Source organism: Bactrocera neohumeralis, chromosome 6, assembly GCF_024586455.1.
Source record: "Bactrocera neohumeralis isolate Rockhampton chromosome 6, APGP_CSIRO_Bneo_wtdbg2-racon-allhic-juicebox.fasta_v2, whole genome shotgun sequence".
NCBI lineage: Eukaryota > Metazoa > Arthropoda > Insecta > Diptera > Tephritidae > Bactrocera > Bactrocera neohumeralis.
In genome coordinates, this window is record NC_065923.1 from 58,532,692 (window position 1) to 58,547,682 (window position 14,991).

A 14,991-nucleotide genomic window follows, 5' to 3' on the forward strand; every position below is an offset into this window, starting at 1 on the left:
GAGGTGTCCGGATATAAGGACTTCCCGCAATGGGATGTTTCACTTTTTTGGAATGCAGCATTCCTATATCTTTATTCTGACAAATTGTCTACTTTTATTAGCAAATTTGTGCGTGGTTGCTACTGCGCGTCAAGTTGCTTATACATGCCCAAATGCTCATATGTATGTATTTTGTGTATTTAAGTGATAATATGTTATGGTGGACGTGATGCGGAAATGATAATATAACGTGACACCGTTTGCATACTAAATTGTTTGAGGCAAGTGGAAAGAAATCGGCGCAACCAGGCTTCACTACTTGAATTAATTTTAAGAGTAAGTATGTTGCTAACACTAAGTTGTGTTGTATACATATATTTACCGTTGTAAAGCTCTTTGAGTTGTTTTCGTATAAATTGTATGAAAACAAAAATTTATTTTCAGCTAATACTTGCTGCACTTTTTTATCAAATTAAAACAGAAGACTTAAGCGCTAAACTTGCCAACACATTTTTGAAAATTGTATAAATATACATTTTTTTCTCTGAACTTATAAATAAACCCGAATTAATGGCGTAGAATTTAAAATTTAAAATATATATATTTTTTTATGTTTCGGTAATTCAGTTTTTTTAGAGATCTCCACAAATTATTTAAAAAAAACCATATTATATTCTAACTTACATCCAATTTAGTGCGGTGGAAACCCGGCCGCTTAAGTTTTATCTCAAGTTCTAATCAGTCGGTATACTTGAAATTTGGTATAACCAATCTTTTCTTTTTAAACAATTGGGGAACGTTAAAACATAAGTGAAAAATCTTCCTTGATTTTTGGATGACATCCATTTTATGAGTTTTTCAGTTTTGTTGGTTTATATGATAATCACACTTATGTTAATCAAGAACCCGACATAATTTTTTTGTTTTAATCATCATAACGAAAAAATCGTGGCGACAACGTTGCCGTTTTTTTTCCTTCCCTATTTCAAGGACCCATAATTAAATTTATTATTTGTACTTTCAAGAGTATAAATAAACAGATGATAAAAATTAATAGTAAAAATATGAAATATAAAAATATCGGGGGACTAGCTTAGAAAACTTCTTAATTTAAAATAAAATTCTTAAGCGACAAACAAACGAGTATACTCTTGAAGATTCGAAAATGTTTTTCAAAATACCATAAAAAGAGGGTTTTCAGATATTTCAGATATTCATATTTTCAATATGATACGCAATTAAAGCGACTGGGTGTTAATAAGGTTCTGATAAGGTTTTCAGAGCACTTACCTTCACCAAAATGAAATATAAAATATAGTGTAAATACAGTAACATTAAATTTTAAAATATTAGATTAAAATTGTTTAGTAATGAAAAATTATTATCTTTTTCTCTGTATATCAACCGCCATCACTAACGTAACTTCAGTTTAGTCGCTTATATAGAAATTTAAAGTATATTTTTATACCTCTCCTTTACTTATACATATGAAATTTGCGTATCCTAAGGCTCATATATACTATATATGTATATATAATATTTGTTTTTTTTTATAAAATTTTTACATGTATGCTCTGAATAGTGATTTAAGAAATATTCTTATATTTAATATAAATGTATCGTAATAATTATACAACAACTCGTATAATACGTTCTTGGGCGGTTTCCCTTAATTTAGATAATGTACATTGGTGTTCAAACCATGAAAATACTTTTACCAGCTTATGTTATAACATTGTTAACTTGGCTCATGTGGAAGCAGGGTAAAAAGAATCTGATTAATCTGTTAGAAGTCCCTATAAAGGACCATTACTCAAAATGATATAATTTTCCTATAAATTGTATAAATTCTATATGTGTATATAGTGAGCATTTGCAGCAACGATCCTGCAATATTTTGCTTCCGGTTTGACAGCTTTGGGAGAGGTATTGTTTTTATTTTGGCCTCTTCATTTCAGTGCAAGCATTCCCATCGAACCACTTTTTCAGTTTAGCAATTAGTGGTGGATAAGCGACTTATTCATAGTTTATTTTACCAGCCGTATCAGAAACAAATGACTTTGTGCTTTGTATCAAGTGTAGTTTACATTTTGAAATAAGAAATACTACACAAATTATCGAATTCCATAAACTAATAAAATAAGAACAACAATTTAAGGCATCTAAGGACAACAAATGGATTCCAAGTAGCTGGGATGAATAATATTAGGTTTAAATTTTGTTGATATCTTCTGAACTTGGTTAAAAAAAATTGGACGACTGTGATTTTTTTGGTAAAAACACAAAAAGCCTCTAAGTGTGGTTTCATGCTGGAAATAACGAAGTTCAAAGTATTTATTTTCTAAAAGATACTCATTATATACATACATTATTATATTATTGTTGTGAGATATTAAAACGAAATCGTTTCGTTATAATAACAATAATATGTAACAGGCGTTGTGCCCTTGCGTGAGAGGAACCATATCCTTAGCCACATTTTTACTTATTGGGAAAACGTTTACATATTTTGGCGCTTGACGCTAAGTATTGCCAATAATATGGATATCGATTCACGGCAGTTGCCTTCTCATACCCAATTTAGTGCAACCATAAAAATGCAAAGGTTTATTTGGATGAGTGTATGTATGTATGTGTGTCAATTGAGGCCTTAATATCTAGAAATAGTGAGAAATTGCTTTGTTGACGATTTGACGTTTTCATCACTTTTACCAATCACACTTACAATTGTGCGGGCCATATTTTTACAATGCAAACGAGAAAGTGCTGTCATACAAACAAACATACATACAAATAATCGGTATACAGTACTTAGTTAACGCTGTGGTATTGCATGAGAACTAAATAGATATGAGAATTGTAGGGTAAACTATATTAGCTGGTATTTATACATAAGTTAAAATATTGAATTGACTTTTAACACGAATTCATTTACCGCTAAGTTCGATTTGTAATGTTTGGCGCGACCTCCAAATGGCCTATATTTGCATATACGATTATATGTATACGCCATATGATTTATACTTTTTTGCTTTCTATTTTATATTTATCACCTGCGCTTGCCAATACTAGTGGAATAGTACAATATTTAGTTGTGATCTGCAGGTGCCACAGTACAGTGGCACCGTAAGGCTAACGGTAACGGAGTAACTGTAAAAAATGTCCAATCATTTGTTCTTTTTGAGTTTAGCGGATATCTTCTCGGTTTATCCAACGATTTTTAAAGAACTAGTTAGCACACGCGAGAGTCAAACACTTATCTATTTACCGAGTGATGCTGACTGGCAGGAGCGCATGTATTACCGGCTCTTGGAGGTTCAGAAGCGCGTCAACGAAGCCGTCGATAGTGGAGTGTGAGTTTTGCTTATATCATAACTGTCATCGAATAATTATTTTCAGTGCACTGATTCTTTGACGCTTTAACCACCTGAGTGATTTTGGCTGAATCCACATGGAAACAGCATTTATTACTTCACTTTGCTAGTTGAAAATTTGCCACGTCAAGGGAAGCCACGCAGTACTGAAATCATCGCAGCGTTTCCTCAATATATTATTATATATATTATATTAGAACAACTTTATAACAGATATATGGAGTTTTCTTTTTGTTCGCAAGAAGGGACTTTACAGTACAATTTACTTTAAAATAAACGGCGTAACGCCTATTGTGATTTTACCTGGTTCCAAGCTTAACAATAAATTGGATGTCAAATTGAACAAATGGTAATCCATTTTCTTTTCGTCCACCTCATTCCTCTATACTCGCTATCTAACCGATTGTAGATCGTTTTCTATCGAATATTTTCACCTGCAGCTTACCTGTCTTTTGTGTTATAGATGATTTATAAGGTCTAATCAACAAGCTATTAAACCAAACAGACCTGTGATTTAGATTTCTAACTATGGTAAATAAAACTTTCAATTTAATGGAAAAATAATGAATATTTCTTCACTAGATCTTATACAAAGCTCCAGCCTTAGCTATCTTAAGGTAGTTCGGCTAAGTAAGTAACGTCTCAATGGAAGCTCTCAAATACGCTGCGGTTTCTTGAAACGTTACTTTTGGACACTCAATAAAAGTTAAGATGCCTCCATCTCAGTCACATTCACTCACCTAACATCGCCGGTCAGAGTTAATTTAATGTCTTATATTACACTTATTTTACACTCTGTCTTCATAATCACCATTCAATTCTGATATAATCCATCTATGAATTACAAGTCTCATATAAAAATTCCTAAATTAACTAAATTGATTATCAAAAGGTAATTATTAAAGGTTAAAATATTTTTAATTTCAGTGAGGTCGACTATGTCGCTGTGCGCAAAGACACACATTCGTTCGACCATCTGTCAAGCGCTTTAAATATATCTCCAAAAATCTCACCTAACGTTTCGCCAAATGGTTTCTATAAAACGCAGAAAAAGAAATGCCAACAAATTCGTGGCAAATCATTAAAAAACAAGAGTAAGTTTTGGAATTTAAAAACTATTGCTCTTGCTGCAAAACTACTCGCAAAGGCACCGAAGAAAGTACAGTTCGAAAATGAACATGAAATGAGGAAAGTCTATTCACTGATATATGATGTCTTTCGATGTAAGTAAATAAACATTTAAATCTTTCATTCGCTATAACTACACTTGCTACTGATTATGCGATAATATTAGATCATTCGGATTAAAAATTTTTACTTTCTATATCGTTTCATTATATTTGCAGATAAAGTCGTCCTTTCAAATTCCCTCAATGATATTAATTTTTATGAACAATTTCCAGAGGTAAGACATTAATAACTTTTTTTTTGGTTTCAATTTTATTATGTTACCAAAAAATTCATTATTAAATCGGTATATAACTATTCATCGTGAGATAATATAGCCCTCTTCAAATTTTATCATTTAGTTGGACTTTAATTTTTGCAACAAACTTTTCACAAAAATATCTTCGAGAAAAACATTTTTATGCTGTGTTACAGTCGCGTTGATGACTATATAATGGTTGAAATTATAACCAGCTAATGTTACTCCAAGTTCTTGTATAGATACGGACTTAGAGGAGCACAGTAACAGAGTGTTAGCGCGGGTGTTTGACTTCTAGTTTCAAACTTTAAAAGTCTGTTTTAATTGCTATCAAACAATCTCAAGCTTCGTACCTTATTTCTACATGGAAAAGTTTTCAGAACCCCTCAACCGACTTCAACCTTATAGAACCCTTAGATTTTCGGATAAAATTATTACAGAAAGGAACAAATTCCAATTATATATGCTGCTGATTTTAAGCAACTGATCGAACATCATCATTTCATTTCATCTAACTTTAATTTTACAAGTATAAATATTCTAAAAAAAAAATTAAACTATAACTCTTCAATTTCACCGTTTAAGTGTAAAAGTGACGAGAACCGCATTTGGTTAATGTTTTACGAATTACTCAGACGAAACTTTAAGCAACGTTTTTCTGAAGAAATCGACTTGCAGTATCAATTATTTCGCGAATCAGATGTAGAAGGTGAATATGAAAGAAATAAATAATAAATCATATTATATATGCAATAAACAAATATAGCACAACAATATTCATCACTACATTTATAATACCCGTATATCATTGCTCGCAGAAATTGCCGAACATCTGTGGAAGTTTCGAAAACCTTTAGCAGCCTCAGTGGCCCGAATGAGAATAAAATTCAATGCACTTAGCCTTTCCAAGTTATTGCCTATTCACCTACAAAATGAAAAGGTCGCCAACGCAGCATCAAACACAATGGTAACGGGTTGGATAAATCCTTTTTTATTGCGGTAATTATATTCAAAAGCTATCTTAAATAAGCTATAAAGCACTTTCACTCACTTCACTATACGTATATCAAAGTAATACTTCGAAGTAAAAACGTCCAAATATAAGATTGTGAGAGATAAACATAACGTTATATGAAATATAATTTCCATTTCGGCAGCTACATACATATGTATGTATATGTTATAATGGTCCGATATCGGCAAGAAGTGAGCAACTACTTGGTGAGAAAAGAACGTTTGAAAAAATTTCATACGAATAACTCAAAAACTAAAGGAATAGTTCGCGCTTATATGGAGGAACAGACAGACATACGGACATGACTGTATCGACTCATTATAGCGAATGAAAATTTAAGAACATCTATAGAATACAGCTGCCAACATTTTTAGACTCTTGCAACCGGTTGCTTTAGAGTGTAATAGATTTGTTCAAATAACGGTCGTACGTATCACCTAAAACTAAGCGAGATGGATATATAGTTATCTATATATATATATATATATATATATATATATATAACTGATTAGGTTGATGATAAAACTTGAAATCCGGGTAACTATCTGTCTATCCGTCCGTCCGTGCAAGCTGTAACTTGAGTAAAATTAAGATATCTTGATGAAACTTGGTATGCGGATTCCCTGCAGGAAATCGCAGTAGCAACGGGCATCTGTTGGTAAAAAATTTTGAAAAAGTAGGCTTAGCCCTGCTCTCTAATAAGTTGAATGTACATATCTCCTAAACTACCAAAGCTAAAACATCCAAATTAGCAAAAATATTATGAGAAATTCTACCGATACTGTGTAAATGGAAATGGGAACCCGCTGACTCCCCATATAACGGTACCATCTATAAATTAGACCGTCCACTTTTTGGTGAAATCCCATATCTCAGGACCCGACTCACCGATTTATGCTAAATTGAGTACGTAAAATAGGCAAAATCGTACTACAACCACTCCTACTTCCCATATAACACAATTTTTAATTCCATTTGATTCTTTCACTTTTCAGTAAACAAATCAAGATGTAATTAATATAACGGAATAAAAGGTGCTATTCTTTTGACCAAAAATTGTCCAAATTCAACCAAAACTGTTCAAAACCCTACTCAGGTACCGGATATGTGGACCCCATTAGATAAAGTTGACTTTTGACCGACAATATCAGTCAATGTGTGAGATAGATAATTAAAATTCAGGTATAATCCTTCTCTGTTTGTATGTCAAAAATTGGTCGAATCGGACCAATATATCCCTTAGCCCCCATAAACTTAATATAAAGAATTCCGGGTGACTTTGTACTGCATATATCGCCTAATATGTGAGTTATCCCAATTAAAATAAAAGGGTGTGTTTTATTCATAAGAGTGTATCTTTGTGCCTAAAATAGATAAATTTCAGCGAAAACTTGGCCTAGCCCCTAAATTACTAATATAAAAATTTTCGAACAACTGGCTGACTTTCTCCATATGATTGGTTTTACACCTTAAAGTATTTCCCTGGTTTTTATTTTTGCAAGTTGCAAGAGTATAAAATGTTCGGTTGCATCCGAACTTAGCATTGCCTTACATGTTTTTTAATTTTTTTAAAATTACATACGATAGAGATTTGTAATCCTATCGGTATTTTAATAATATTATATTGCTTGAAAGAAAAAGGTATATGTTTGATAAAAAAGCTCCCTCGTAGTAAGTATAATAGTTGCAGATGCACATAGCAAGATATGTAAACAAATTCGACCCCTTTTTTGCTATAAATAATTGCATTGTTTTCCATTCACAATCTAGTGATAAAACTTCAGCTGATAAATTTCTACACGAATGCGGCTATATTCTGCAGGAGGATGATAACACGCACATTTTAGATACAAATCATTATCGCTGGGATAATGTTTGTCCACTATTCGTATCTTGTGTACCACAAGATAAGGGCGAGTTCACCAAATCCAAAATAGTCACACAGCATTACTTTGTCATTCAGGTAAGCGGTAAGTGTTGAGCCTTTAGCCATGATACAAATTATGTATCTGCATATAAGTTGCAAAAAAAAAATGATACGATCGCATGGAAATCAAAACAAAAATCATACTAATATTATAAATGCGAATCGCATGGAATTCGCATGGAAATCAAAACAAAAATCATACTAATATTATAAATGCGAATGTAAGTTTGTTTGTTACGTTTTCACGCAAAAACTACTTAACCGATCATCATGAAACTTGTACATGTACTCCTGAAGATATTAGAAGTAAAATAGGGTACTTCATATTGAAAAAAAAAATTTTAGAAAGATAAAAAAATTTTTTGTTAAAAAATCGTCAAATTTAGCTACTTCAACGCCATCTAGCATTACAGTAATGAAGTTTCAATCATGAATACTGTAATACCGTCCCACTGTATTACGGGCGGTGACGACAATATCTAATTCAATTGAATATAGTACATAGTTTCAACTGTTTCTATTTTTTCTATATTTATTATTATTTTCTTCTGTCGTTACATGCAGTATAAAACTATTAAAATTTTTGAGGTAATCCGTAATTTTTGTGGTTAGCTTTAGATCTTACTCGTTGATGTTAAGTCTTACTCTGCTTTTCTTCGAAAATGCCTCGGAAGCCTAAAACTGGTATATCCAAATCATACTCATACTAATATTATAAATGTGAAAATGAAGTTTCAACAATGAATACTGTAATACCGTCCCACTATATTACCGGCGGTGACGACAATATCTAATTCAATTGAATATACATAGTTTCAAATGTTTGTAATTTTTCTATATTTATTATTATTTTCTTTTGTCATTACATGCAGTATAAAACTATTAAAATTTTTGAGGTAATCAGTAAATTTTGTGGTTATAGGATGCTGCGAGAATGCAAGCTTTTAGTGTGGGATGAAAGTACCATGTCTCACAAGAAGGCTATAGAAGCATTAAACCGGACTCTTCAGGACTTGCGAGATAGTACAGATATAATGGAAGGAATGGTAGTTTTATTGGCTGGTGATTTCCGTCAAACCCTCCCAGTGATTCAGAGGGGGACACCAGCAGATTAAATTCAAGCATGCATTAAATCATCACGCTTATGGTCGACAGTTGAAAAACTCCGCCTGAAAACGAATATGAGAGTGCATCTTCATAATAACGTGGATTCAGGACTTTACGCAGAAATGTTGTTGAAAATTGGTGATGGTTGTTTAGATGTTGACGTTGAAGGCTATATATTACTGTCAAGAGAATTTTGTAACTTAGTAGAAAGTGATGTGGATCTCATTTCTAATGTTTTCCGGAATAGCAACAAAATTCGTGTAGTGATCAGTGGTTGTGTGCAAGAGCAATATTAGCACCAAGAAATGAAATTGTTAATAGGATCAACACTGACATTTTAAACGAGGTTCAAGGAGAAATAAAGGAATATTTGTCAATGGATACAATTATAGATACGGAACTAAGTACTTCATATGCTGTGGAGTTTTTAAATTCACTTGAACTATCGGGTGTACCGTCACATAAACTTCAATTGAAACTAAATGTACCAGTAATGCTTATGCGAAATCTAGATGTTCTTCGGCTATGTAATGGAACAAAGCTTCGGATAACAAAATTGGGACAGAACATACTTGGTGCTATTATCTTAACAGGAGTCGGTAAGGGAAATAGTGTTATATACCTCGGATACCAATTATTCCCACTGACCTTCCATTCCAATTTAAAAGGGTTCAGTTTCCCGTCAAGCTTAGCTTTGCTGTTACTATAAACAAGGCACAAGGACAAACATTACAGGTAGCAGGAGTGCATTTAGAAAACCCATGCTTCTCTCATGGTCAACTTTATGTAGCCTGTTCTTCTTCTTCTTCTTCTTAATTGGCGTAGACACCGCTTACGCGATTATAGCCGAGTTAACAACAGCGCGCCAGTCGTTTCTTCTTTTCGCTGCGTGGCGCCAATTGGATATTCCAAGCGAAGCCAGGTCCTTCTCCACTTGGTCCTTCCAACGGAGTGGAGGTCTTCCTCTTCCTCTGCTTCCCCCGGCGGGTACTGCGTCGAATACTTTCAGAGCTGGAGTGTTTTCATCCATCCGGACAACATGACCTAGCCAGCGTAGCCGCTGTCTTTTAATTCGCTGAACTATGTCAATGTCGTCATATATCTCGTACAGCTCATCGTTCCATCGGATGCGATATTCGCCGTGGCCAATGCGCAAAGGACCATAAATCTTTCGCAGAATTTTTCTCTCGAAAACTCGTAACGTCGACTCATCGGTTGCTGTCATCGCCCAAGCCTCTGCACCATATAGCAGGACGGGAATTATGAGCGACTTATAGAGTTTAGCTTTTGTTCGTCGAGAGAGGACTTTACTTTTCAATTGCCTACTCAGTCCGAAGTAGCACCTGTTGGCAAGAGCAATCCTGCGTTGGATTTCCAGGCTGACATTATTAGTGGTGTTAATGCTGGTTCCTAAATAGACGAAATTATCTACAACTTCAAAGTTATGACTGTCAACAGTGACGTGAGAGCCAAGTTGCGAGTGCGACGACTGTTTGTTTGATGACAGGAGATATTTCGTTTTGCCCTCGTTCACTACCAGACCCATTTTCTGTGCTTCCTTGTCCAGCCTAGAGAAAGCAGAACTAACGGCGCGGGTGTTGAGGCCGATGATATCAATATCGTCTATCGTTATCTGTTCACGTGTATCTAATGCCCAGAATTTACACTAGATTATTACTTTGTATTTTATTTTTTTAAATTGTTAGAATTCAGAATTATTTGTTTTTGTTACGGTGAAATATATTTTAACATTTGTTGTTGCATTTCAATACGTATATTTTAAGGTGTTGAAACTTCATTGTCTGTAGTAATTTTTAAAAATTATTGATCTCAGCCAAGCAATAAAATTTAGTTCATATTGACTCATTTCTATTATTATACCCTTACCCTTTATCTCTCACACTTATTTAATGGCTCCACTGCGGGCGAAGCCGCGGGTAAAAAGCTAGTAAAAATATAAAATCCAACTTAACAACAAATAAATTCGAGCCAAATATATTCTCTTGATTCCACAAAATCGGACCGTTATTATTCAGTTAGGCTTCTGTACAAAGAAATCATACTTATATATATCTGAAAATAATTTACTATATTATAATGAGAAATATATTTTAGAAGCACCTTAAATTCGGTATAGCATGAGTGCTACAGAAATATATTAAAAACGTATGCCCCTTTCGGGAAGTGCTATCTTTCACGCCTATTTACTAATTAAGTCTAACCGAAGCAATTAATGAGAAATGTTTCCTCGGAATACATTTCAAAAAAACTAACATATTATCACCAAACTATTATCCAGAGTATATTGCCCTTCAAATAAACATATCGAATTTTAAATTACCCACTAAGAATTTGAAGCCGCATTAAGTCAGAAAAAGAGTAAAACACCTGGTTTAGGTGACGACTTATGTGCTTTTTAACAAAAAATAAGCTTATCTCATATAATCAATCAGCATTTAATCGAAAAAACGAAACGCTTGATGCTCTTTTGAAAATACATATGTATCTTCGTCAAGAAGTCATGCCACTATTCTAATGACTAATTTCAAAAAAGCTTTCAATCGGAATACATGTATTCATCAACTGAAGATTTGATAGCTTAGACATAAGGTCTTTAACTCGGTAAAGACTTTTATGACCCACTTATTAACGCCAACCAACAAGGTTCCACTCTATTAGTAATCCTATTCACCTCTGCATTTGACAAACTCAACTCGATTGTACTACAACATATAGTATATTTATCTATCCTGACGGTGCATACGAAACTAGGGATACTAGTCGATAATCTTATTATCTATTGATAAATACAAATTATTACATATCTGTAGTAAACACCATTGCACAGTTAATAACATTATCATAGAACTTGTAGATAGTAATTTAAGAATTCCTGGAGTAATATTTGTTTAACTTTAATCAACATTGTATTACCTTAAGGACTCACTTACTTAGAATCTCGGTTAAATATCATTTGATTTTTAAGTTTAAAATTCTTAGAAATTCATGTAAGTGCTCATATTAATACATGATTCTCTCAAAATTGAAATACGGTCTTTTCATTTACGGATGAAGTTCAAATGCTAACAAAAAATCCAAGCCCACTATCAAGCTGACCAGATGTATTCTCGTAGAAGCAAAATTACCGTTGTCAGAGAATATACGTATGTAGATTCTTTTAAACTATTGTAAAAATTATTCTAGAATGTTACACCAACCGAACTAATGATAAATACATCTTTCGCAAATGCAAACAAAGCGAAGCGCACCTACCACTAAAATTCAATTCACGATTCGTCGCTGTGGTTTACAGAAAAATCAACTAAACCTACAGTTTTCTAAATTAACATTCATCATTATCCTGGTTCATAAACACTATATATTCAAATATATACAACAAAAAACGCAGCTATAGAAGAACAAACATGCCAAAACACGAACTTACAATCAACCAATAACAAACCAAATTTTGTAGAAAACTCCCGAAAGAGTGAATGCGGAAATATTCTAAAAACCGAACATATTTTAGCCCATTGTTCCAACGTGATGAGAGTCAGAGCAATAAACTGTACTTCAATCAAATCAACCATACAGATTGCTCGAAACAAATTAATTCTAAAAGTATTAATCAACTAGTTGTAATAATACATACGAGTATTAAACTTACACATAAGATAGACGGCAAACGCCGCTGCAGCTAGCACGCCATACTACGTTAGGTATAATATTTTAGAATGTATCTAATAAATTATAATACTCACTCTATGGAAGAAGATTTTGGTTATGAACCGTTACCCCAGTTTTCGTAACTTTTTATCGTATAATACGCCTGCACCACTTTATTAATATTACTTCTTTTTAGGACAAAGCTTTCTCATATGGACCAGCCGTTATGTCCAGACTTCTCGACTACTTTCAATTGAGCGGTGACATATTACAAACGCACATTTCTTCGCCACGATCCACAGCATATTTAGCTTCACTGTTCCATTCCGTAAATCGACTAAACAATTTTTATGCTTACGGTGCAGGACTAAATCTGAAAGAATATCGAAAGTTCATGGAAATACTTGGCGTCAATAATATACGCATTTTCGCAGAGTCCTTCACATCATTCCCATTAGAATCGAAACGTTTCGGCTGTGTCGTCGGTATTTTCGCCAACCCGCCGAACTCTTTTAGCGCAATTTCTGATCCAATCGATTTGATATGTTCACGTGGCGGTGACTTGAGTATGTTAGAAGTGCTCACCGAATCAGAGATAAGTGAGGAAGGTAAACGTAGAGTCTCACTAATACTGGAAGAACAACTACTCACACTGCAATTGGCTATGTCGAGACCACAAATACAATTTTTACTCTATCAAACGCATTCAATTGTTTCATCGGAGAATCAGGATATGGTCGATTATATTGTGAAACTCGTAAACGAAACATCGTTAAGAAAGCATCAAAGTGCCTTTAGGGAACGAAAACGCCTGGAAGCAATAGCCGAAGCAGAGGTTGCTAATATACCAGCTGCAGCAATGGGTTCGCCGAGGAAACGTGCCCCAAATGCGCAAGCGGAGGAGAAAGTTAAAGCGCAGTCTCCAACAGAAGCTGGTACGACAAAATCAGATGGGATTGTCGAAGTGAGTGGAGTAGCAGATGAAAGTGAAGATAACGTGGTTCTGCCGGACGCCGATGAATTTATGTGCGAAAATATACCCGATATTTGTATTAATCAGGATGGCTGCATAAAACAACATTCAATTGGTTGCTATCTTTCATTAATTAAAAGAACTAAAATCACACAATTGAATGCCAAATATCTAATAAAGATGGCAGAGGCGAGAGGGCTCTTCGATACGGCAGACAAGAGTACCGGGCCAAAAGTAAAGGGCATTAAAACGCTGGAAACAAATATCGAACCGATTATAGAAAGCGAATACTTCAGCAGTCGCAGAGTAGTGAAGCGCATTAATATAGATCAGTTGGTAAGGAAAATAAACATAAGTGACAGCCTGTCAGACCTAAACAGTGGTCCGTATAAATTCACGATGTGGCCGAGATGGTTGTTTAAACAGATTTTCTTCCCAACAGAGAATAGAGGACAGAAGTTACGGTCATTGATAGTAAGGTCCAATCCGAATTTTTACCCTTCAACATGGTTCAACATATGAAACAGACACAAGCAAGTGAAGGAGGATATATAACAATTCTATGACAGTCTCTTTATTGATGATATATTCAAGCCCAATATCTACAAATTGGTATTTCAGTTTCGAATTTTAGGATTTTTAGTATAACACAAGGAACGACCACATGTGTCGGTATATAAAAAATACAGCATTTTAACAAAGAGTGATAGATTTAGAGGAGATCCTAAAACTTATTCAGCAATCAGTTATAGGCAAGTTCTGCTGTATCTGTTCTGTAAAAAATGTTCGATGTTAGGACTTTTTCATACGCGTTATATAACATAGTTATAGAGTAGCCGCAGTAGCGTGAGGTGAATGTATGTCCATCCAACAGAAGATTTTGGAGGTCGGCCAAAGCAAATTCTAAAAGTAATGAAAAACTAAATGCTTTCAATTAATTATTGTTATTCAGCATAAAATTTAAACCTGTGTTGTGATCTGCGTAGGAAAACTTCTCAATATACTTTAGAAGTCTCCAAACATATAACAAAGGTTTAGTTATATATCGAATGTACCTTACATTCTTCGTCGTCAATATAATTATTTTGAATCAATAAAAATATTTAAATTTTTTTTCAATTTGCTCTAATTTGAATTCAGATCTCTCGCTTGATGACAAATACAAACTCCAGTATAAATCGCATTGGTATAATTAAGGCGTCCAACATAAGTCATCCAGTAAAATTCAAATTTAAGAGAACGGAGTGCAAACGTTATAAGACCACATTGCTAAATGTACGTGACAAATCTTTGGAATTGTTAATTTATTAATTAAAACTTGTATATTATAGATCTACCAAATCTCGAGACAGCGATCGGGGACGTTCAGATGTTGGCGCTGTTCAGTTGAAAGTTGGGAAGAAATTTGTTCAATAGCAATTTGTTGTTTACGGCGCAAGGGCTTAAGAAAATATCCATATCCCTTGCATATACAAAATTTAGAAATATGAAGTAAACAAAAATAAATTACTTGTGTGAGCAGTA

At 33.8% G+C, this 14,991-nt stretch overlaps 1 protein-coding gene across 1 annotated transcript; it reads left to right on the top strand.

Annotated features, from left to right (window-relative positions):
* The first annotated feature begins 3,085 nt into the window (after positions 1-3,085).
* Positions 3,086-14,991, top strand: LOC126762039 (uncharacterized). Its single transcript, XM_050478518.1, has 9 exons — positions 3,086-3,332; positions 4,281-4,576; positions 4,700-4,758; positions 5,365-5,488; positions 5,598-5,778; positions 7,565-7,757; positions 12,691-13,803; positions 14,608-14,742; positions 14,799-14,991. The coding sequence occupies exons 1-9, from the start codon at positions 3,139-3,141 to the stop codon at positions 14,955-14,957; spliced, it is 2,454 nt and encodes an 817-aa protein (XP_050334475.1). The 5' UTR covers positions 3,086-3,138; the 3' UTR covers positions 14,958-14,991.